Source organism: Anomaloglossus baeobatrachus, chromosome 6 (genome assembly GCF_048569485.1).
Source record: "Anomaloglossus baeobatrachus isolate aAnoBae1 chromosome 6, aAnoBae1.hap1, whole genome shotgun sequence".
Lineage (NCBI taxonomy): Eukaryota > Metazoa > Chordata > Amphibia > Anura > Aromobatidae > Anomaloglossus > Anomaloglossus baeobatrachus.
Genome location: NC_134358.1, coordinates 183,547,369 through 183,569,821, shown reverse-complemented (window position 1 = coordinate 183,569,821; position 22,453 = coordinate 183,547,369). Strand labels below are relative to the sequence as shown.

General features: G+C 49.7%; 1 protein-coding gene across 1 annotated transcript in view; it reads left to right on the top strand.

Moving 5' to 3' along the window:
- AFG3L2 (AFG3 like matrix AAA peptidase subunit 2) overlaps positions 1 to 22,453 on the top strand; it is an 85,921-nt gene that overhangs the window by 17,365 nt on the left and 46,103 nt on the right. The window contains exons 5-7 of the mRNA XM_075314567.1: positions 3,817 to 3,969; positions 8,768 to 8,842; positions 9,760 to 9,884. Of these exons, the coding sequence (XP_075170682.1) occupies positions 3,817 to 3,969; positions 8,768 to 8,842; positions 9,760 to 9,884 (353 nt within the window). The remainder of the gene's footprint in view (positions 1 to 3,816; positions 3,970 to 8,767; positions 8,843 to 9,759; positions 9,885 to 22,453) is intronic.

Here is a 22,453-nt window from a genome sequence, read left to right as displayed (position 1 = left end):
AAGACCGATGGGTGAGAGACATTCTGTCTCACGGTTACAGGATAGAGCTCAGCTCTCGTCCTCCGACTCGTTTCTTCAGAACATCTCCGCCCCCCCGAGCGAGCCGATGCTCTTTTTCAGGCGGTGAACACTCTGAAGGCAGAAGGAGTGGTGATCCCTGTTCCCCTTCAAGAGTGTGGTCGCGGTTTTTACTCCAACTTGTTTGTGGTGCCAAAAAAGGACGGATCATTCCGTCCCGTTCTGGACCTCAAACTGCTCAACAGACACGTGAAAACCAGACGGTTCCGGATGGAATCTCTCCGCTCCGTCATCGCCTCGATGTCCCAAGGAGACTTCCTAGCATCAATCGACATCAGGGATGCTTATCTCCACGTGCCGATTGCACCAGAGCATCAGCGCTTCCTGCGTTTCGCCATCGGAAACGAACACCTTTAGTTCGTGGCACTGCCTTTCGGCCTGGCGACAGCCCCACGGGTCTTCACCAAGGTCATGGCAACAGTGGTGGCAGTCCTACACTCTCAGGGACACTCGGTGATCCCTTACTTAGACGATCTTCTAGTCAAGGCACCCTCCCGGGTGGCATGCCAACACAGCCTGAACACTGCCCTGGAGACTCTCCAGAGGTTCGGGTGGATCATCAATTTCCCAAAGTCAAAATTGACACCGACACAATCGCTGACTTACCTCGGGATGGAGTTTCATACTCTCTCAGCGATAGTGAAGCTACCGCTGGACAAACAGCGTTCACTACAGACAGGGGTGCAATCTCTCCTTCGAGCCCAGTCACACCCCCTGAGGCGCCTCATGCACTTCCTAGGGAAGATGGTGGCAGCAATGGAGGCAGTTCCATTTGCGCAGTTTCATCTGCGTCCACTCCAATGGGACATTCTACGCAAATGGGATAGGAGGTCGACGTCCCTCGACAGGAACATCTCCCTTTCTCGGGCAGCCAAAGCCTCTCTTCAGTGGTGACTTCCCACTTCCTTGTCGAAGGGAAAATCCTTCCTGCCCCCATCCTGGGCTGTGGTCACGACGGACGCGAGTCTGTCAGGGTGGGGAGCGGTCTTCCTCCACCACAGGGCTCAGGGAACCTGGACTCCGGCAGAGTCCTCCCTTCAGATCAATGTTCTGGAAATAAGGGCAGTGTATCTAGCCCTAAAGGCGTTCCAGCGGTGGCTGGAGGGCAGGCAGATCCGAATTCAGTCGGACAACGCCACGGCGGTAGCGTACATCAACCACCAAGGCGGCACACGCAGTCGTCAAGCCTTCCAAGAAGTTCGGCGGATCCTGCTGTGGGTGGAAGCCACAGCCTCCACCATCTCCGCAGTTCACATCCCGGGCGTAGAAAACTGGGAAGCAGACTTTCTCAGTCGCCAGGGCATGGACGCAGGGGAATGGTCTCTTCACCCGGACGTGTTTCAAGAGATCTGCTGCCGCTGGGGAACGCCGGACGTCGACCTAATGGCGTCCCGGCACAACAACAAAGTCCCGGCATTCATGGCACGGTCTCAAGATCACAGAGCTCTGGCGGCAGACGCATTAGTTCAGGATTGGTCGCAGATTCGACTGCCTTATGTCTTTCCTCCTCTGGCACTGCTGCCCAGAGTGTTACGCAAGATCAGGTCCGACTGCCGTCACGCCATCCTCATCGCCCCAGACTGGCCGAGGAGGTCGTGGTACCCGGATCTGTGGCATCTAACGGTGGGTCAACCGTGGGCACTACCAGACCGACCAGACTTGCTGTCTCAAGGGCCTTTTTTCCATCTGAATTCTGCGGCCCTCAACCTGACTGTGTGGCCATTGAGTCCTGGATCCTAGCGTCCTCAGGGTTATCTCAAGAGGTCATTGCCACTATGAGACAGGCCAGGAAACCGACATCCGCCAAGATCTACCACAGGACGTGGAGGATCTTCTTATCCTGGTGCTCTGTTCAGGGTTTTTCTCCCTGGCCGTTTGCCTTGCCCACTTTTCTGTCTTTCCTTCAATCCGGAATGGGCAAGGGTTTGTCTCTCGGCTCTCTCAAGGGACAAGTATCGGCGCTTTCCGTGTTTTTTCAAAAGCGTCTAGCCAGGCTTCCGCAGGTCCGCACGTTCCTGCAGGGGGTTTGCCACATAGTCCCACCTTACAAGCGTCCGCTAGAACCCTGGGATCTTAACAGGGTGCTAACGGCTCTTCAGAAACCACCTTTCGAGCCGATGAGGGATGTTTCTCTTTCACGCCTTTCGCAGAAGGTGGTCTTCCTAGTGGCAGTCACGTCACTTCGGAGATTGTCTGAGCTAGCAGCGCTGTCATGCAAAGCCCCCTTCCTGGTATTTCACCAGGATAAGGTGGTTCTGCGTCCGGTCCCGGAATTTCTCCCTAAGGTGGTATCCCCTTTTCATCTCAATCAGGATATCTCCTTACCTTCTTTTTGTCCTAATCCAGTTCACCAATGTGAAAAGGATTTGCACTTGTTAGATCTCGTGAGAGCACTCAGACTCTACATTTCTCGCACGGCGCCACTGCGCCGTTCTGATGCGCTCTTTGTCCTTGTCGCTGGCCAGCGTAAGGGGTCGCAGGCTTCCAAGTCAACCCTGGCTCGGTGGATCAAGGAACCGATTCTTGAAGCCTACCGTTCGTCTGGACTTCCGGTTCCTACAGGGCTGAAAGCCCATTCTACCAGAGCCGTAGGTGCGTCCTGGGCATTGCGGCACCAGGCTACGGCTCAGCAGGTGTGTCAGGCGGCTACCTGGTCGAGTCTGCACACTTTCACAAAACACTATCAGGTGCATACCTATGCTTCGGCGGATGCCAGTCTAGGTAGGCAGGTCCTTCAGGCGGCGGTTGCCCACCTGTAAGAGGGGGTCGTTTTTACGGCTCTTTTTATCGAGGTATTCTTTACCCACCCAGGGACTGCTTTTGGACGTCCCAATTGTCTGGGTCTCCCAATGGAGCGACAAAGAAGAAGGGAATTTTGTTTACTTACCGTAAATTCCTTTTCTTCTAGCTCCTATTGGGAGACCCAGCACCCGCCCCTGTTCCCTTCGGGCTGTTGTTCTTTTGTGTACACATGTTGTTCATGTTGAATTGTTCTTTGGTTCATGGTTTCAGTTCTCCGAACATCCTTCGGATTGAGTTTACCTTAGACCAATTTATAAGTTTCCTCCCTTCCTGCTTTGGCACCAAAACTGATGGGCCCGTGATGCACGGGAGGGTGTATAGGCAGAGGGGAGGGGTTACACTTTTTAAAGTGTAATACTTTGTGTGGCCTCCGGAGGCAGAAGCTATACACCCAATTGTCTGGGTCTCCCAATAGGAGCTAGAAGAAAAGGAATTTACGGTAAGTAAACAAAATTCCCTTCTTCCATCTCAAAGATCCCTATATGTAGTAGGTGTAGTAGTAATAATAATAATAGTAGCAAATACCTCCATTTAGAAATGTAGTATAGTTCTCCTGATATAGCGATATCTCTTACCTCATGTGTAGGGCATTGCAGCTTAGGTATCCTTGGTTACAACCACAAGCCACTAACTGTCTCTGAGTGGCTGTAACCATGGATACCGAAGCTGCAATACCATGTACATGAGGTTAGGGACATGGCTATTTCAGCGTAACTATACTAAGTGACGGCCATTGTCGCGAGAATGTACTTCAGACACATGGCAACCAGAGACCTTCAGAGACACAAATGGATTTGGTGAAATACGCACAGTGGCATTTCCTCTACTGTCTATATAAGTTTAGCAAAACAGCACTATATATGTGTTTTATTTAATTTTTGCTCACAAGTTTGCTGAAATAGGCATTTCTGTAACCTTTTAATCTCTGATTTACAGGGTGAATTTCCTTGGGATGATAACCAGTTCCGATACTACTTCCTAGCATGTACTGGATTTTGGGCTTTTGCTACATACTACATTTTCTTCAGGAAAGTTCCTGTCGAAATCACATGGAAAGACTTTATAAACAACTACTTATCACAAGGCCTGGTGAGTGTGGATCGCCTCCGCTGTGTGTGCAGGGGTCAGACGAGAAGGACCATACTGGCATCTTCACACTCAACACTGCTTACAGGCTAAACATGAAATCATCAGAATATGTATCATTCATACATCCATTAGGGTCTCCTTCTGAGAAGCAATGTATGAAGGACTAAGGATAAGTAGGTTAAGTGCTCTTCCAAATATTGTATCAGTGCATCGCCGCAGTATGTGTATCCCAAAAAGACATAAGAAAGGGGAGGCATGTAGATTTTTTGTTATGAAATAAGCTATTGAGCGTGCCACAGGCTTTCAAATTAGCAAAAAGGGTTAACCCCTTCAGCCCCCAGCCTGTTTTCACCTTAAAGACCCGGCCATTTTTTGCAATTTTGACCAGTGTGACTTTGACAGGTTATAACTCTGGAACACTTCAACGGATCCTGGCGATTCTGAGATTGTTTTTTTGTGACATATTGTACTTCATGTCCGTGGTAAATTTAGGCCGATATGTTTTGCGTTTATTTGTGAAAATTTCGAAAATTTTGCAATTTTCAAAATTTGAAATTTTATGCCCATAAATCTAAAAGATATGTCACACAAAATAGTTACTAAATAACATTTCCCACTTGTCTGCTTTACACCAGCGCAATTTTTGAAAAAAAAAAAAAATTCCGTTAGGAAGTTAGAAGGGTTCAAAGTTCATCAGCAATTTCTCATTTTTCCAACAAAATTTGCAAAAAAAAAAATTTTTAGGTAACACATCACATTTGGAGTGATTTGAGAAACCTAGGCGACAGAAAATACCCAAAAGTGACCCCATTCTAAAATCTGTACCCCTCACTCTGCTCAAAACCACATCCAAGAAGTTTATTAACCCTTTAGGAGCTTCACAGCAACCAAAGCAATGTAGACGAAAAAATGAAAATGTTACTTTTTTAACACAAAAATGTTACTTTAGCCATAAAAATTAGTATTTTCACAAGGGTATCAGGAAAAATGCATCATAAAATGTATCGTGCATTTTCTCCTGAGTACGCAGATACCCCATATGTGGTGGAAATCAAATGTTTGGGCACACGGCAGGACTCGGAAGGCAAGGAGCGCCATTTGAATTTTTGAGTGCAAAATTAGCTGCACTCATTAGCGGACGCCATGTCGGGTTTGAAGACTCCCTGAGGTACCTAAACAATGGAGCTCCCCCATAAGTGACCCCATTTTGGAAACTAGAGCCCTCAAATATTTTTTCTAGATGTTTGATGTGCACTTTGAACCCCTGGGGGCTTCACAGAAGTTTATAACGTTGAGCCGTGAAAAGAAAAACATTTTTTTTTACCACAAAACTGTTGCTTCAACCAGGTAGCTTTTTTTAATCACAAGGGTATCAGGAAAAAATGCACCATAAAATGTATTGTGCATTTTCTCCTGAGTACGCAGATACCCCATATGTGGTGGAAATCAAATGTTTGGGCACACGGCAGGACTCGGAAGGCAAGGAGCGCCATTTCACAGCAAAATTGGTTGGAATTATTAGCGGACGCCATGTTGCGTTTGGAGACCCCCCTGAAGTGCCTAAACAATGGAGCTCCCCCACAATTGACCCCATTTTGTAAACTAGACCCCTCATGGAATTTATCTAGCTGTTTAGTGAGCACTTTGGAGGCTTCACAAACGTTTGTAATGTTCAGCCGTGAAAATATTTTATTCTTTTTTTTACCACAAAATTGTTTTTTCAAACGGGTAGCTTTTTTTTTCCACAAGGGTATGAGGAAAAAATGCACCATAAAATGTATTGTGCAATTTCTCCTGAGTACACAGGTACCTCATATGTGGTGGAAATCAATTGTTTGGGCGTACAGCGGTGCTCAGAAGAGAAGGAGCGCCATTTCACAGTAAAATTGATTGGAATTATTAGCAGACGCCATGTTTCATTTGGAGACCCCCTGAGGTGCCTAAACAATGGAGCTCCCCCACATGTGATCCCATTTTGGAAACTAGACCCCCCCCCATACAAAAAAATTAGTTTGGCGAAATAAAAATAGACATCAGTAAAAAAAAAAAAAAATTAATAAAAAAAAAAAGAGCGCCTGCCACTAAGACCAGTGACAAACGTGAGAGCAATGCACGAGTCTCGCATCGCATCATCCACTGCAGTCTGGAAGCGAGCAACTGCGCTGGATAATGCGATGTGAGAGGGCAGGGAGGCAGATGAGAAAGGGCGCAGCGGATGAAAGATGGGAAATGGCGCAGCGGATGGAGGAGCGGCAGAGGATGGGAAATGACGCAGCGGATGGATGATGGGAAATGGCGCAGCGGATGGAGGAGCGGCAGAGGATGGGAAATGGCGCAGCGGATGGAGGAGCGGCAGAGGATGGGAAAGGGCGCAGCGGATGGAAGATGGGAAATGGCGCAGCGGATGGAGGAGCGGCAGAGGATGGGGGGGGAGGGAGGTGAGATGGGGATACCTACCTTACAGGATGGATCTAGGCAGCAGGATCACAGCAGACAGAAGAGGCAGCAGATGAAGGAGGCAACAGATTGAGGAGGGTGAGAGGGGGCAGTAGATGAAGAGGATGGGAGAGAGCAGGCAGCAGATCGGGGAGGGGGGCAGAGTCTGATGAGAGAGAGAGATGGCACATGGAGGAGGGGGGGCCCCGGGGGGAGGGTGGCTTGCAGCACATGTGGGGGGAGGGTGGCTTGCAGCAGTACATGTGGGGGGAGGGTGGCTTGCAGCACATGTGCTGCAAGCCACCCTCCCCCCACATGTGCTGCAAGCCACCCTCCCCCCACATGTGCTGCAAGCCACCCTCCCCCCACATGTGTTGCAAGCCACCCTCCCCCCACATGTGCTGCAAGCCACCCGCCCCCCACATGTGAGGGGAGGGTGGCTTGCAGCACATGGAGGGATAGGAGGTGTAGTGGCGATGGAGAAGGGGCAGCCGATGAAGGAGGCGGCGGCCGCCGATCGGGAACAGTGGGGGCCGATTCGGGGGCAGCAGCGGCTGAAAAAGGTGGGTGCGACGGCGGCGGGGACAGTGGTGGATCCGGAGCAGCGGCGGGGACAGCGGTGGATCCGGAGCAGCGGCGGGGACAGTGGCGAGCGTGGCGGCGGGGACAGCGGTGGATCCGGAGCAGCGGCGGGGACAGTGGCGAGCGTGGCGGCGGGGACAGCGGTGGATCCGGAGCAGCGGCGGGGACAGTGGCGAGCGTGGCGGCGGGGACAGCGGTGGATCCGGAGCAGCGGCGGGGACAGCGGTGGATCCGGAGCAGCGGCGGGGACAGTGGTGAGCGTGGCGGCGGGGACAGCGGTGGATCGGGAGCGTGGTGGCGGGGACAGCGGTGGATCGGGAGCAGCGGCGGGGCTGGCGGTGGCGGGCGTGGGTATCGGAGACAGTGGCGGGCGGGGCGATCGGAGACAGCGGCGGGGGCGATCGGGGACAGGGGCGGGCGATCGGGGACAGGGGCGGGCGGCAACTTACCGATGGGCACCCACAGAGACCGCTCTCCTCGGCTTCCAGGGACGGTCACAGGCCGCAGATCCACATTGATTGGAGAGAGCGGTCACAAGACCGGTCTCTCCAATCAGAGCTGGGGGTGGATGAAGCACCGATCACCCAGCTCCAGCCAATGGCCAGTGCTACAGCAGCACTGATCAGGGCTGGATTTAAATGTTCCAGCCATTTTCAATGGCTGGAACATTACAGTGACTGTAATTGGCTGAGCGGCGTTTGTCAGCCAATCACAGCCTCTGTAGGTTCGGGGAGGAGGCACCACCCCTCCTGAGGTCAGGCAGAGGTCCCCTCCTTCCCGAATCTACCGTTTAATCAAAGAAATTGGACTCCCCGGGGCTCCGGGACCGTGATTTCGCCATGACGTACTGGGTACGTCATGGGTCGTTTAGCACCATGTCACCGTGACGTACCCAGTACGTCAAAGGTCGTTAAGGGGTTAAACAATATATGGGCATCTTATAACTGCTTACTAATCCATACAATAATCTTTTTTTCATTATACTTACTAATGCATACAGTTCACACTCTGTGTAAGGCCTGTTTCACACGTCAGTGATTTTGGTACATATGTGCTAGTTTTTATACATACCAGAATCACGGACATACACAGACCCATTAAAATCAATGGGTCTGCACACATCGGTGATTTTTCACTGACACTGTCTCCGTGCGGCGTACATGCATGTCCATGTGCTCCGCATGTTTTTTCTGGCATCACTGATGTCCACGGACAGCACTATGGTGTGATCCGTGAAACACGTACCAGAAAAACACGGACACTGAAAATAAAAAGCTTTTTATACTCCCCTTCTCCAGCGCTGCTATCTTCAGCCTCTGCTGCCTCCTTCCAGCCCGGCTGCTTATTCTCATGCATATCCATTTATGCACAGAGCAGCCGACCTGAAAGTAGCTGCAGCGGGGTCAGCGGCAGCCGGATATACAGCAGAGCCAAAGAGTTCAGCACCACGGACAGCAGGTGCAAGGACAGATGAGTATACGACAATGTGCCATCACGGATGATGGACACGGATAGTACATGGATAACCCACGTGTGCCGTGAATCACAGCACCCAGAGGGACATATTTTTACATGTCAGTGAAAAATGTCTGTTATTCATGGACGTGTAAAACAGGCCTAAAGCAAATGAATTACGGGAGGAATAACTGAGGAACAGCCCATTACATAGTACTTAGACAGATCTGACAGATGGGGAAACCAATTATATTTGTCATTTCTTTCAAATCCACAATGGACTAACCCAATAGATCATTCTGATTAAATGTGAATTCTTTCCTAGGTGGACCGTCTGCAGGTTGTCAATAAACGTTTTGTACGGGTTGTGCTTATTCCTGGAAAGTCAAGTATGGAAGGGGTAAGAGATGTGATTTATTGTAAGCATTTGCCTGAATAATTTTCGTGGTATATGTTGTATCATTGGATGTGTTTTCTCTCCCAGTCTATAGTTTGTTTTTTTTGTTTGTTTTTTGTCATCCTTTTACATGCTTGCTGACGAGGCAAAAAATAATTAATCAGGATTGGCATAATTTAAAGGAGAGCTACCAAATAACATTAATAGAAGATATTTAGAAACTGTTTTACATTTTGATCTGTAGTTACTTAGTCTGGTCCACAATAATATTTTAATTTCTATAGCGTCCCTTATTCTGCAGCATTTTTCAATTAAGGCTACTTTCACACATCCAGTTTTTGCTCTGCGGCACAATACGGCATTCTGCAGAAAAACCGCAACCGTTTTTTTTGCCGCCGGTTGCGGTTTTTTTTGCATAGACTTACATTAGTGCCGTATTGTGCCATTGGGGCTTGCGTTCGGTCCGGTTTTTGCCGCATGCGGCAGATTTAGCCGATGCCGCGGCCGGATGGCAACGATGCCGATGCCTGCAACGTATTTTGCTCCGGCAAAAAAAAACGCATCGCGCCGCATCCGGACGCTGCGGCGCATTTTCAATGTATGCCTATGGACGCCGGATGCGGCGCGATGCGGAAAAAAACGCATCCGGCCGCCGCATGCGGTGTCTTCCACTGCACATGCTCACTAGCGTGCCGCAACCGGAAAAAAACGGACCGACCGCATGTAAAAACGTATGCAAAGGATGCGGTGTTTTCGCCGCATCCGTTGCATAGGTTTCACAGCCGGATTGAGCCACACGGCTCAAACCGGATGTGTGAAAGTAGCCTAAGTGGAAATATGTACAGACAAAGACAGTAACTACAGCTTCCTCAGCAGTTCAGTTTGTGATCTGTTTTTTTTTCTTCTGTTTTTACATATAGAAATATGTCTGGTTTAATATTGGCAGTGTGGACACATTTGAGAGGAATTTGGAAACGGCACAGCAGGAGTATGGTATAGAGCCAGAGAATAGAGTGCCCGTGGTGTATACAGTGGAGGGGGATGGGTAAGTTTCTCGCCTGTCCACTTTTGAATTCTGAGACCATGATTTTTGCTACATGCAGCGATACTTAAAGTGTAATCGTGTCAATTTTTTTTTTTTTTTTTAACTCGTTTTATTGAAGGTTAAGTAAATCATTACAATAAAGGATAATTCAGCAATTTGTACAGTAAAAATACATGTAAATTGGTTAATAGTCAGAGTAATAAAGCATCAACAATCAAGTCAACATCTATTACTTTCAGCATGGCCTTAATACAGTAAACATTTCAAAGGTGTCAGCTCGCGAGTCATATCCATCCTGGGGCAAAAAGCCCATATTGACTAGGAATGTACAACCCAGGTTTCAGGGACCTCGTCATATCACTGATACAGGGTTTCATGGATTACATGTTTCTCCTTTCCCATCACTGGAGCAATATCGATTATTACTACGACAATAATGACTGTAGGTTATCGGTCAGGGAACCAGGTGATCCTCTGGTCAAGGGCGATCCCAACCATCTACCCCATATTTTGTCAAATTTATGTAAAGAACCTCTTGTCTTATATACAAATTATTCTAACGGAATTATAGCATTTACCAATGCAATCCAAGAGGCTCTAGTTGGGGAATGAGTGCTCATCCAATTTAGTATAATGCCCTTCCGGGCCAAAAACAGGACCTTTTTTATTAATAGATTCTCATCTTGGGACCAGGAGTGTACATCTACCACCCCGAATAAACACAGGATTGGGCTCATAGCAACCGCTTTTTGAAGTATGGTGGAAAGAGTCGTTACAACCTCGCTCCAATAGGAGAGAATGACCCGGCAATCCCATATCATGTGCCAGAAATCAGCACCGTCTCTCCCGCATCTCGGACAACCCACCCCCACCAAATTATTCATCTTTTTCATCTTTTTCAGTCTCTGTGGAGTGATATAACTCTGATGTATTATATATAATTGAATCAGTCTATTATTAATTGCGGGAGAAACCAACGTGTGGGATTCGACAATGTCATCCCACACTACATGATCAATTTCAGAGATCCTGGCACTCCACCTCTCCCGGACAGAAAGAGGACTGTTCATGGCTTTGGCCCGAATAAGTGAGGAGTATAGTTTGGAAATAAGACCGCCAGGGCCCTGCGATCTAATAATTCTAATAACTGGAAAGGAAGAGAATCTAACCCCACGACCAGAGAACTGAGCCCGAAAGGCGTGCCTGATCTGGAGATACTGAAACCCATGAGATTCCGGCAGATCGAATTCCGTACGTAGTTGTGCAAAGGGGCGGAGTTCACCATCCTGGACAATTGAACCCAGGGAGAATTTTCCGCGATTCCTCCATTCACCAAACCCCGGCAACCCACAAAAGTGTGGAAGGTCCAGGTTATCCCATAAGGGGGTCTCAATTGCTATATCATGAAATCCGAATATGGCTTTAGCCTCTTTCCAGATCCTGGCCCCTAGTTTGTGTATCGGGAGGACACGGCCCTCAGGGGCTCTCTTGTGATCTGTCAACAGTGGCCATAGGAGATCCACACCCGTGAACTCTGCCAAGAGTCCCTCCGGAGAACCCCTTTCCCCATTAAGTGTCCATTGACCCAGATATTTCAATTGTCCTGCCAGGTAATATATATAAAGATCAGGAAGGGCCATACCCCCCATGTCTTTGGGTCTCTGTAATTTGGCCAATTGGACCTTCGGTCTGGAGGTGCCCCAGACAAAGGTGATCATTAAGGATTCCAGGGACCGAAAGAAAGAGCAGGGAATCTGTACAAATACATGCTGGGTAATATAAAGACACTTTGGTTGCACTATCATTTTAAGGAGGTTAATCCTTCCCGCCACTGAGAGCGGAAGCTGGCTCCATCTATTAAATTTCTCCCCGAGGTGTGATAACAGGGGGGCAATATTTCTTGCTATCATCTCCGAAGGGCTTCCCGCCAGTATAATCCCAAGGTATTTAAAATGATCCACTACTGGAACCCTACATATGTGGGTGTTCGCCATTTCCTCTCTGTCCCGAGACAGAAAGAGGAGGTACGACTTTGACCAGTTTATCGACAGACCCGAGAACTCCCCGAATCGGTCAATTAGTTCCACGGCTCTAGGAATGGAGGAATCCGGATCAGATGAACAGTAACAAGTCGTCTGCATACAGAGACAAGCGTTCATCTCCCTTACGGTGCCTCACTCCTCGGTAAATTGGGTCCGCCTGAATGCGCACCGCCAGCGGCTCCATGGCCAGGGCGAACAGGAGAGGGGATAGGGGACATCCCTGTCTAGTTCCCCTCCCCAAAGGAAAAGTTTCCGACACCCCGCCACCCACCTGAATGTTATCAGATGGAGCTTTATATATAATCTCAATCCATCTAATGAATTAGTTGCCGAAACCAAATGCCCGCAGCACCTCCAGCAGGTATGGCCACTCTATAGAGTCAAAGGTCTTGGCCGCATCCAGTGAGACCAAAGCCCAATCCTCCTCTAACTTGGTGCCCATCTGTAAGACCACCTGCGCCCTCCTCAGGTTATCCGAGGTACTCCTACCCGGAATGAATCCAGACTGATCCTCATGTATTATGGAGGAGATCACCTTGTTGAGTCTAGTTGCTAGTATTTTAGTAAGAATTTTATAGTCCGAGTTCAACAAAGAGATCGGTCTGTACGAGCCACAATCCAATGGGTCCTTATCTGGTTTCAATAGTAGAACGAGGGTTGCCTCATAGAGTCAGGCAACCGTCCCCTGCGGAACGAAGCCTCAACCGTCTCCAGGAGGGCTGGAACCAGCTCCCCCTGATATTTGTTAAATATTTCAATCGGTAGTCCGTCTGGCCTGGGCGCCCTACCCCTATTAAGGGCCCCCATCGCCTCCACCATCTCCTCCATACTAATGGGCTCATCCAAGGCCGATCTCTGGGCCGAAGTTAATCTGGGAAACTCCAGATCCCGTAAATCAGCGATCTCCTCCCTTGACACGGTCAGCCTGGACTCATATAGGTTCCTGTAGAAGTCCAAGAACACCTCCAGAATACCATTGACGGAAGTGACTGATTCGCCGCTAGGGTCTCTAATCTTAAGGACCGCAGGTGAACTATTGGATTGGTGCACCAAGAACGCTAGTAAACTACTAGATTAGTTCCCTTGCTCAAAATATCTCTGGTTCGTGAAGACATGTCTCTTAGCCTTATCTTGCAAGTACAAAAGATATTTCCTCCCAGCCTGAAGCCACTGAGATCTGTTTTCCTCAGAAGGGTCCGAGGTGAATCTATGTTCGAACGCTCTATTTTGAGTGGCCAATTCCTCCTCCTCTCTGGCCGCCTGTTTCTTGAGATAGGAGATAGAGGAGTGACAGCATCCCGTCAAATACGCCTTAAGTGCATCCCGATAGGCAGAGTGATTCTCTTCCACGGAGTTCGTCTCGGTGTATGCCCTGAGCTGATCAGGAATCCTATCATTGGTTCCAAAGAGTGAAAGCCACCAAGGGTTAATCTTCTGTGACAGTTTACGAGACTTACATCCTTCCCATTTAATGTCTACAAATACCGGGGAGTGATCTGATACTGATCTGGGCAAGTGGCATACCGATTGTATATGGGCACAGACTCTTTCGTTTCCATAGATGTAATCAATTTGAGATAAAGAATTTTTCCCGGGAGTATAACATGTATATTCTCTCAGTACTGGGTTATAAAACCGCCACATGTCGCACCATCCCACCTCCTGTAGGAATGCACTCAGTCTAGTTTGTATCATAGGAGAGATCGGGACCTGTCGGGTGTTGAATCTATCCAGTCCTGGGTTATTAATCAAATTAAAGTCCCCCATGCAGAGCACCAAAGCTTGTGGGAATTGTGAGGCAAACTTAGCCGCCTCATACAGAATCGAGATTCCCATCGCAGGGGGGATGTATATGGCTAGGATCACTATCATTACCCCATCGATATGAGCCTGAATGAACACATACCTCACATCATTATCCTTTATAATCTTACCCGGGTCCCACTGCAGTGTTTTGTGGATTATTATTGATACTCCTCTAGAATATGAGGAATGAACAGAATGAGCTGACCATTGAACCCAAGGCTTCTGAAGCACTCTAGTGGTCTCCAACAATAAATGGGTCTCTTGTAAACATACAATTTGAGCTTTGGATCTTTTGATATGTGCGAATACTGCCGCCCTTTTCCTGGATGTACCCAGTCCCCTGGCATTCTATGTCATCAAGCTTAAAGCCATTGAAAGATACCACTTGCTAAATTGAGTGGAAAATGCCAAAAACTTAACCTACAGTAGAACTTGGGTGAACGTACCCTTAAATACAAACAATCGGCTGCACTCACACAGCCGATAAGAACTGGTCCAGTAGTGTGACCAGGAGAGATTTTCCCTAGCAACGACCAGGGTGAACCAACGTGGCTAGATGGTGTACTTAGTACGGGGGTGTCCTTAAACAAGAACTTAAGCTTCTCCTGCAGTCCAATAATTTGAATTACCCTGCAACATAGCCTTTAATCATGCATAAATAAAGGAGACCAAGAATAGAGGGCTATAGAAATAAGGGAGAGAAGAAAGAAAGAAGTGAAAGAGAAAGAGGGCAAGGGAAGGAGAGAAAGAGAGAGGAAAAAAAAAAAAAGAGGTGGGGGGGAAGGAGGAGGAAGGGAGAATATAGAAATGTGAAGAGGAAAAGAGGTAGCGGAGGGCAAACATGGGAGGAAACTGTGGGGGAGAGAGGAGGAGGGAGGAAGAGTGAAGGGAGAAGCTGGAGAGAGGAGCAAGAGGGAGACTTAAAGAATAGAAGGGGGTAAGGGGACAAGGGGAGGTAGGGGGGTGGGATGAGGGGGGATGAGGGATTAAGAAAAAAGAGGGGATGGGGAGAGAAGAAATGGAAGTGTGAATAAAATGAGAGGAATATTTGCATGTAACCTTAGATTATAAGATACTAAGATGCATGGTAGCCTTAAAAACTCAATACAGTCAGGTCCAGAAATATTTGGACAGTGACACAAGTTTTGTTATTTTAGCTGTTTACAAAAACATGTTCAGAAATACAATTATATATATAATATGGGCTGAAAGTGCACACTCCCAGCTGCAATATGAGAGTTTTCACATCCAAATCGGAGAAAGGGTTTAGGAATCATAGCTCTGTAATGCATAGCCTCCTCTTTTTCAAGGGACCAAAAGTAATTGGACAAGGGACTCTAAGGGCTGCAATTAACTCTGAAGGCGTCTCCCTCGTTAACCTGTAATCAATGAAGTAGTTAAAAGGTCTGGGGTTGATTACAGGTGTGTGGTTTTGCATTTGGAAGCTGTTGCTGTGACCAGACAACATGCGGTCTAAGGAACTCTCAATTGAGGTGAAGCAGAACATCATGAGGCTGAAAAAAAAGAAAAATTCCATCAGAGAGATCGCAGACATGCTTGGAGTAGCAAAATCAACAGTCTGGTACATTCTGAGAAAAAAGGAATTGACTGGTGAGCTTGGGAACTCCAAAAAGGCCTGGGCGTCCACGGATGACAACAGTGGTGGATGATCGCCGCATACTTTCTTTGGTGAAGAAGAACCCGTTCACAACATCAACTGAAGTCCAGAACACACTCAGTGAAGTAGGTGTATCTGTCTCTAAGTCAACAGTAAAGAGAAGACTCCATGAAAGTAAATACAAAGGGTTCACATCTAGATGCAAACCATTCATCAATTCCAAAAATAGACAGGCCAGAGTTAAATTTGCTGAAAAACACCTCATGAAGCCAGCTCAGTTCTGGAAAAGTATTCTATGGACAGATGAGACCAAGATCAACCTGTACCAGAATGATGGAAAGAAAAAAGTTTGGAGAAGAAAGGGAACGGCACATGATCCAAGGCACACCACATCCTCTATAAAACATGGTGGAGGCAACGTGATGGCATGGGCATGCATGGCTTTCAATGGCACTGGGTCACTTGTGTTTATTGATGACATGACATAGCAGACAAGAGTAGCCGGATGAATTCTGAAGTGTACCGGGATATACTTTCAGCCCAGATTCAGCCAAATGCCGCAAAGTTGATCGGACGGCGCTTCATAGTACAGATGGACAATGACCCCAAGCATACAGCCAAAGCTACCCAGGAGTTCATGAGTGCAAAAAAGTGGAACATTCTGCAATGGCCAAGTCAATCACCAGATCTTAACCCAATTGAGCATGCATTTCACTTGCTCAAATCCAGACTTAAAGAAGTTGTCCAGTTACCAAAAATGATTTTTTTTTTTCTGATAAATCTTGCTAATATGTGCCCCTCAACACATCTATTATGTTTTTTCAGCAAAATTACCTTTCATTGTGCACTAGCAGCACATGCTCATTGCTGGCTCCAGCTCTGATGGGGTTAATCTCTCCTCTGACTTCCTGTGTTCAGTTCCTACAAGTCCCAGAATTCTTTGTGGCTCTAGGGCGGTGTCTGGCTTATCTAACACACCCATTGTGTCTAATACACCCACTCTGCTCCCACCCAAACCCTCCTCCCTGCCTCTTCCCAGTGGATGCACTGAGATCAATGATACAGAGACAGCAGCAGCTCTACACAGCCAGGGGAAGAAAGTGTGTGTGCGCGTATATACAGTGTGTGTGTGCGTATATACAGTGTGTGTGTGTATATATACAGTGTGTGAGTGAGTGTGTATGTCATACTCGCCTGTCTGCAGGGTCCCGGTGCCATGCCTGCTTCCAGCCCCTGTCTCGGTCCCGCCGCTTCGGCTGTGTGCAGTCTCCCCGGTGCATGCACGAAGCTTGCAGGACCTGGCCGTGGATCACCTGATGCAGTCACCTGACGCATCAGCTGATCGTAGTCTCGCCGGCTTTTTCGCGCCCGGCCGGCTATCAGCTGATCCTGCCGTCAGGGGACTTCATCAGCTGATTACCGGCAGCTCCTGCAGCGATCGGACGGGATCAGACTCCTGTCCAATCGATCGCTCCTGGAGCTGCCGGTAATCAGCACAGCACATAAGTGAGTATTATTTTGTTTTTTTTCTACTGATGCATCAGCTGATTGTATAATCGGCTTTTATACAATCAGCCGATGTGTTATGTGATTCAGGCACTTGATCCTGACACATCATCTGATCGCTCTGCCTTCCAGCAAACCGATCAGATGATATTGGATCCGGATTGGACGGCGCGGGACCCTAACCCAGGATTACTGCGGAGGGGGGTTTATTTCAATAAAGATGGAGTCACTAATTGTGTTGTGTTTTATTTCTAATAAAAATATTTTTCTGTGTTGTGTTTTTTTTTTTTTTTTTTATCATTACTAGAAATTCATGGTGGCCATGTCTAATATTGGCGTGACACCATGAATTTCGGGCTTAGGACTAGCTGATAATATACAGCTAGTCCTAACTCCATTATTACCCGGCTAGCCACCCGGCATCAGGGCAGCTGGAAGAGTTGGATACAGCGCCAGAAGATGGCGCTTCTATGAAAGCGCCATTTTCTGGGGTGGCTGCGGACTTCAATTCGCTGTGGGGGTGCCCAGAAAGCTTGGGCACCCTTCACTGTGGATTCCAATCCCCAGCTGCCTAGTTGTACTCGGCTGGACACCAAAATTAGGCGAAGCTCACGTCATTTTTCTTTGTCGCTCCATTGGGAGACCCAGACAATTGGGTGTATAGCTACTGCCTCCGGAGGACACACAAAGTATTACACTTAAAAGTGTAAAGCCCCTCCCCTCTGCTATACACCCTCCCGTGCATCACGGGCTCCTCAGTTTTTAAGCTTTGTGCGAAGGAGGCACACATGCACGCATAGCTCCACAACTTAGTCAGCAGCAGCTGCTGACTATTTCGGATGGAAGAAAAGTGGGCCCATATAGGGCCCCCAGCATGCTCCCTTCTCACCCCACTCTGGTCGGGTGTTGTTAAGGTTGAGGTACCCATTGCGGGTACAGAGGCTGGAGCCCACATGCTGTTTTTCCTTCCCCATCCCTGCAGGGCTCTGGGTGAAGTGGGATCCATAATCGGTCTCTAGACACTGGGACCGTGCTCCCTCCGCAGCCCCTGGGAATCTGCTGGACAGGAGCTGAGTATCGTCAGGGACATGGCCCTGCTACTGCGAGGTACTCTGTATCCCCTTGGGGACGGCGCATGGCGCGCTTGTGTCGTACACGCTGCAGCACTGCTGGGCGTGTTAGTGCGCCGGGACCGCGCTTGTGGCCGGCTGCGCTTACTCTCTAGTCTCCGGCTTCTGCCTGGTAACGCATATTCCAGGTGCTCTGTGTCCCCGTTGGGACGGCGCATAAAGCACCTTGGGCACAGACGCTGCAGCGACTGCGGCGTGCGTGTGGGTCCGGGACTACCGCGCCGACCGTGCACTGCCGGTCGGCCGCGATTTCAACTTTAATCCCCGGCTTTTTGCGGCCTAGTATGGGATTCTCCCGCCCTCAGACCTGCCAGTCAGGAAAAAGGGCGGGACGGTCGGTGTGACGCCGACAGTGAGGGCTGGAGTACACTGAGCTGTCCTCCGCCCCCCTCACTACCCACGCTGAGGCACCAGATTCCCGCACTTTTGTGTGAACACGCCCATGCCTCCCTCCTCCTCAGAGAACGCCGTCAGCCATGTTTTTTCAACACCTTCTGGCTGCAGCTGAGGGAGATCCGGGTCAGAGAATCTGAGGGCTACAAGCCACATCCGCAGCCCCTGCCGGAGACGGAGTATCGTCAGGGATACCCTGCAGCTACAGGTACTCTGTGTCCCCGTTGGCACGGTGCCTGAAGCACCTTGGCCTCAGACGCAGCTGCGATTGCGGTGGGCATTCTTTGTGACTACCGCGCCGACCATGCATGTTTGCCGGCCGCGGTTTTACTTGAATCCCCGGCTTTTGCGGCCTAGTGGGTTAACACTCCCGCCCCTGAGCCTGCCAGTCAGGGAGAGGGGCGGGAGGGTCGGTGGGTTGCCGACAGTGAGGGCTGGAGCACACCTCGCTGTCCTCCGCCCCCCCCACACTGATCCCTATAGACCACTGGATTCCTGCAGACACCTGCATCATAACGTAGGGAGGGCTGGAGCATACGTTGCTATCCTCCTTCCCCCTCACTGAGCACTGGGCAGTTTTTCAAAGGTGGTCTTCCTAGGGTGTTGTCACCCCCTGGGTGCCGCAGTGTAATGTATGTATATATGTATGTATGTATATATGTATGTATATATATATATATATATATATATATATATATAAATAATGTGTGTGTGTCTATCTATATGATTTCACTGTTCGGCAGCATTATTGTTTTTGGCTGTATACCCTCACTGATTACTCTGCGGACGACAGGCTGTTGTCTGCTCTTAAAGAGTAAGGGTGCCAAAACACTGGCTTATTTTAACCTCTTGTGCGCCTATATTACAGGCACTGCACAGATAACCGCTTCGCCGGCGTTCCCGGTCCAAGCGGCAGGGACAGAGTTACAGCTTGCTAAGAAACTCTCTGGGTCATTTTCCCTATCCATGTCTCAGGCTATGGACAAGTGGTCGGCTAAGAGACTAGGAGTTTGCAGTCCAGACCGGTCCCTTAAACAGGCCCCGGGCACTGCGAGATCGCCCCAGGCCTCTGTCGGTCTGCGACGAAGCGTGTTCCTGGGGTGGCCTCTAGTTATGACGTGGGGTACTCCGGCACGATCCGCAGTCCCAGTCCGGCTAAGCAGCCTTGCTTGGAATCTTCCCCGACTTCTTCAAGGGCTGAGGACCCTCTAGAGGATGGGGCGGAGGTCGCAATCCAGGACTCTGTCCGGACGTGGCTCTAAACGTCTTATAACAGTGGCTGACGGGTCCACGCTCAAAAATGCCACGGACAGACAGATAGAACTCCTATTGAGATCCATCTATGAAGCTATCGGCGCGTCCTTTGCTCCGGCATTCGCAGCCGTATGGGCACTCCAAGCTATCTCAGCTGGTCAGGCGCAAATTGACGCACTCACACGTACGTCTGCGCCGCAGGTGGCGTCCATAACCTCTCAAAGATCGGCATTTGCGTCCTACGCTATTAATGCTGTCCTGGACTCTGCGAGCCGTACGGCGGTTGCAGCCGACAATTCGGTGGCAATACGCAGGGCCTTGTGGCTACGGGAATGGAAGGCAGATTCGGCTTCCAAAAAGTGCTTAACTGGTTTGCCATTTTCTGGCGACCGCTTGTTTGGTGAGAGGTTGGATGAAATCATCAAACAATCCAAGGGAAAGGAAACATCCTTTCCCCAGGCCAAACCAAAAACACCCCAACAGAGGAGGAGACAGTCGAGGTTTCGGTCCTTTCGGGGTACGGGCAGGTCCCAATTCTCCTCGTCCAAAAGGCCTCAGAAGGATCAGAGGAACTCCGACGCATGGCGGTCTAAATCACGCCCTAAAAAGACCGCCGGAGGTGCCGCTACTAAGGCGGCTTCCTCATGACTTACGGCCTCCTCACACCGCATCCTCGGTCGGTGGCAGGCTCTCCCGCTTTTGCGACACCTGGCTGCCACAAGTAAAAGACCGTTGGGTGAGAGACATTTTGTCTCACGGTTACAGGATAGAGTTCAGCTCTCGTCCTCCGACTCGATTCTTCAGAACATCTCCGCCTCCCGAGCGAGCCGAGGCTCTTCTGCAGGCGGTGGGCATTCTGAAAGCAGAAGGAGTGATACCTTACTTAGACGATCTGCTGGTCAAGGCACCCTCTCAAGAGGCATGCCAACACAGCCTCAACGTTACTCTGGAGATTCTCCAGAGTTTCGGGTGGATCATCAATTTTCCAAAGTCAAATCTGACACCGGTCCAATCGCTGACATATCTTGGCATGGAGTTTCATACTCTTCCAGCGATAGTGAAGCTTCCGCTGAACAAACAGCGTTCACTACTGACAGGGGTGCAATCTCTCCTTCAAGGTCGGTCGCACCCCTTGAGGCGCCTCATGCACTTCCTGGGGAAGATGGTGGCAGCAATGGAAGCAGCCCTTTCGCGCAGTTTCACCTGCGTCCACTTCAATGGGACATCCTACGCAAGTGGGACAGGATGCCGACGTCCCTAGACAGGGACGTCTCCCTCTCTCAGGCAACCAAAGCTTCCCTTCGGGGGTGGCTTCTTCCCACCTCATTATCGAAGGGAAAATCCTTCCTACCCCCATCCTGGGCGGTGGTCACGACGGACGCGAGTCTGTCAGGGTGGGGAGCAGTTTTTCTCCACCACAGGGCTCAGGGTACGTGGACTCAGCAAGAGTCCTCACTTCAGATCAATGTTCTGGAGATCAGGGCAGTGTATCTTGCCCTAAAAGCGTTCCAGCAGTGGCTGGAAGGCAAGCAGATCCGAATTCAGTCGGACAACTCCACAGCGGTGGCTTACATCAACCACCAAGGTGGGACACGCAGTCGGCAAGCCTTCCAGGAAGTCCGGCGGATTCTGCAGTGGGTGGAAACCACAGCATCCACCATATCCGCAGTTCACATCCCGGGCGTAGAAAACTGGGAAGCAGATTTTCTCAGTCGCCAGGGCATGGACGCAGGGGAATGGTCCCTTCACCCGGACGTGTTTCAGGAGATCTGTTGCCGCTGGGGGATGCCGGACGTCGACCTAATGGCGTCACGGCACAACGACAAGGTCCCAACATTCATGGCTCGATCTCAAGATCACAGAGCTCTGGCGGCAGACGCCTTAGTTCAGGATTGGTCGCAGTTTCGGCTTCCTTATGTGTTTCCTCCTCTGGCACTGTTGCCCAGAGTGTTACGCAAGATAAGGGCCGACTGCCGCCGCGCCTCCTCGTCGCTCCAGACTGGCCGAGGAGGTCGTGGTACCCGGATCTGTGGCATCTCACGGTCGGCCAACCGTGGGCACTGCCAGACCGACAAGATTTGCTGTCTCAAGGGCCGTTTTTTCTATCTGAATTCTGCGGCCCTCAACCTGACTGTGTGGCCATTGAGTCCTGGATCCTAGCGTCTTCAGGATTATCTCAAGAGGTCATTGCCACTATGAGACAGGCTTGGAAAACAACGTCCGCCAAGATCAACCACAGGACGTGGAAAATATTCCTGTCGTGGTGCTCTGCTCAGGGGTTTTTCTCCCTGGCCATTTGCCTTGCCCACTTTTCTGTCCTTCTTCAATCCGGATTGGAAAAGGGTTTGTCGTGAGGGATATTTCGCTCACATGTCTTTCGCAGAAAGTGGTTTTTCTAGTAGCAGTCACCTCACTTCGGAGAGTGTCTGAGTTGGCAGCGTTATCATGCAAAGCTCCTTTCCTGGTGTTTCACCATGACAAGGTGGTTCCGCGTCCGGTTCCGGAATTCCTCCATAAGGTGGTATTCCCTTTTCATCTCAATCAGGACATCTCCTTACCCTCGTTGTGTCCTCATCCAGTTCACCGATGTGAAAAGGATTTGCTCTTGTTAGGTCTGGTGAGAGCACTCAGACTCTACATTTCTCGTACGGCGCCCCTGCGCCGCTCGGATGCGCTCTTTGTCCTTGTCGCTGGCCAGCGTAAAGGGTCGCAGGCCTTCAAGTCAACTTGGCTCAGTGGATCAAGGAACCAATTCTTGAAGCCTACCGTTCTGCTGGGCTTCCGGTCCCTTCAGGCTGGAGGCCCATTCCGCCAGAGCCA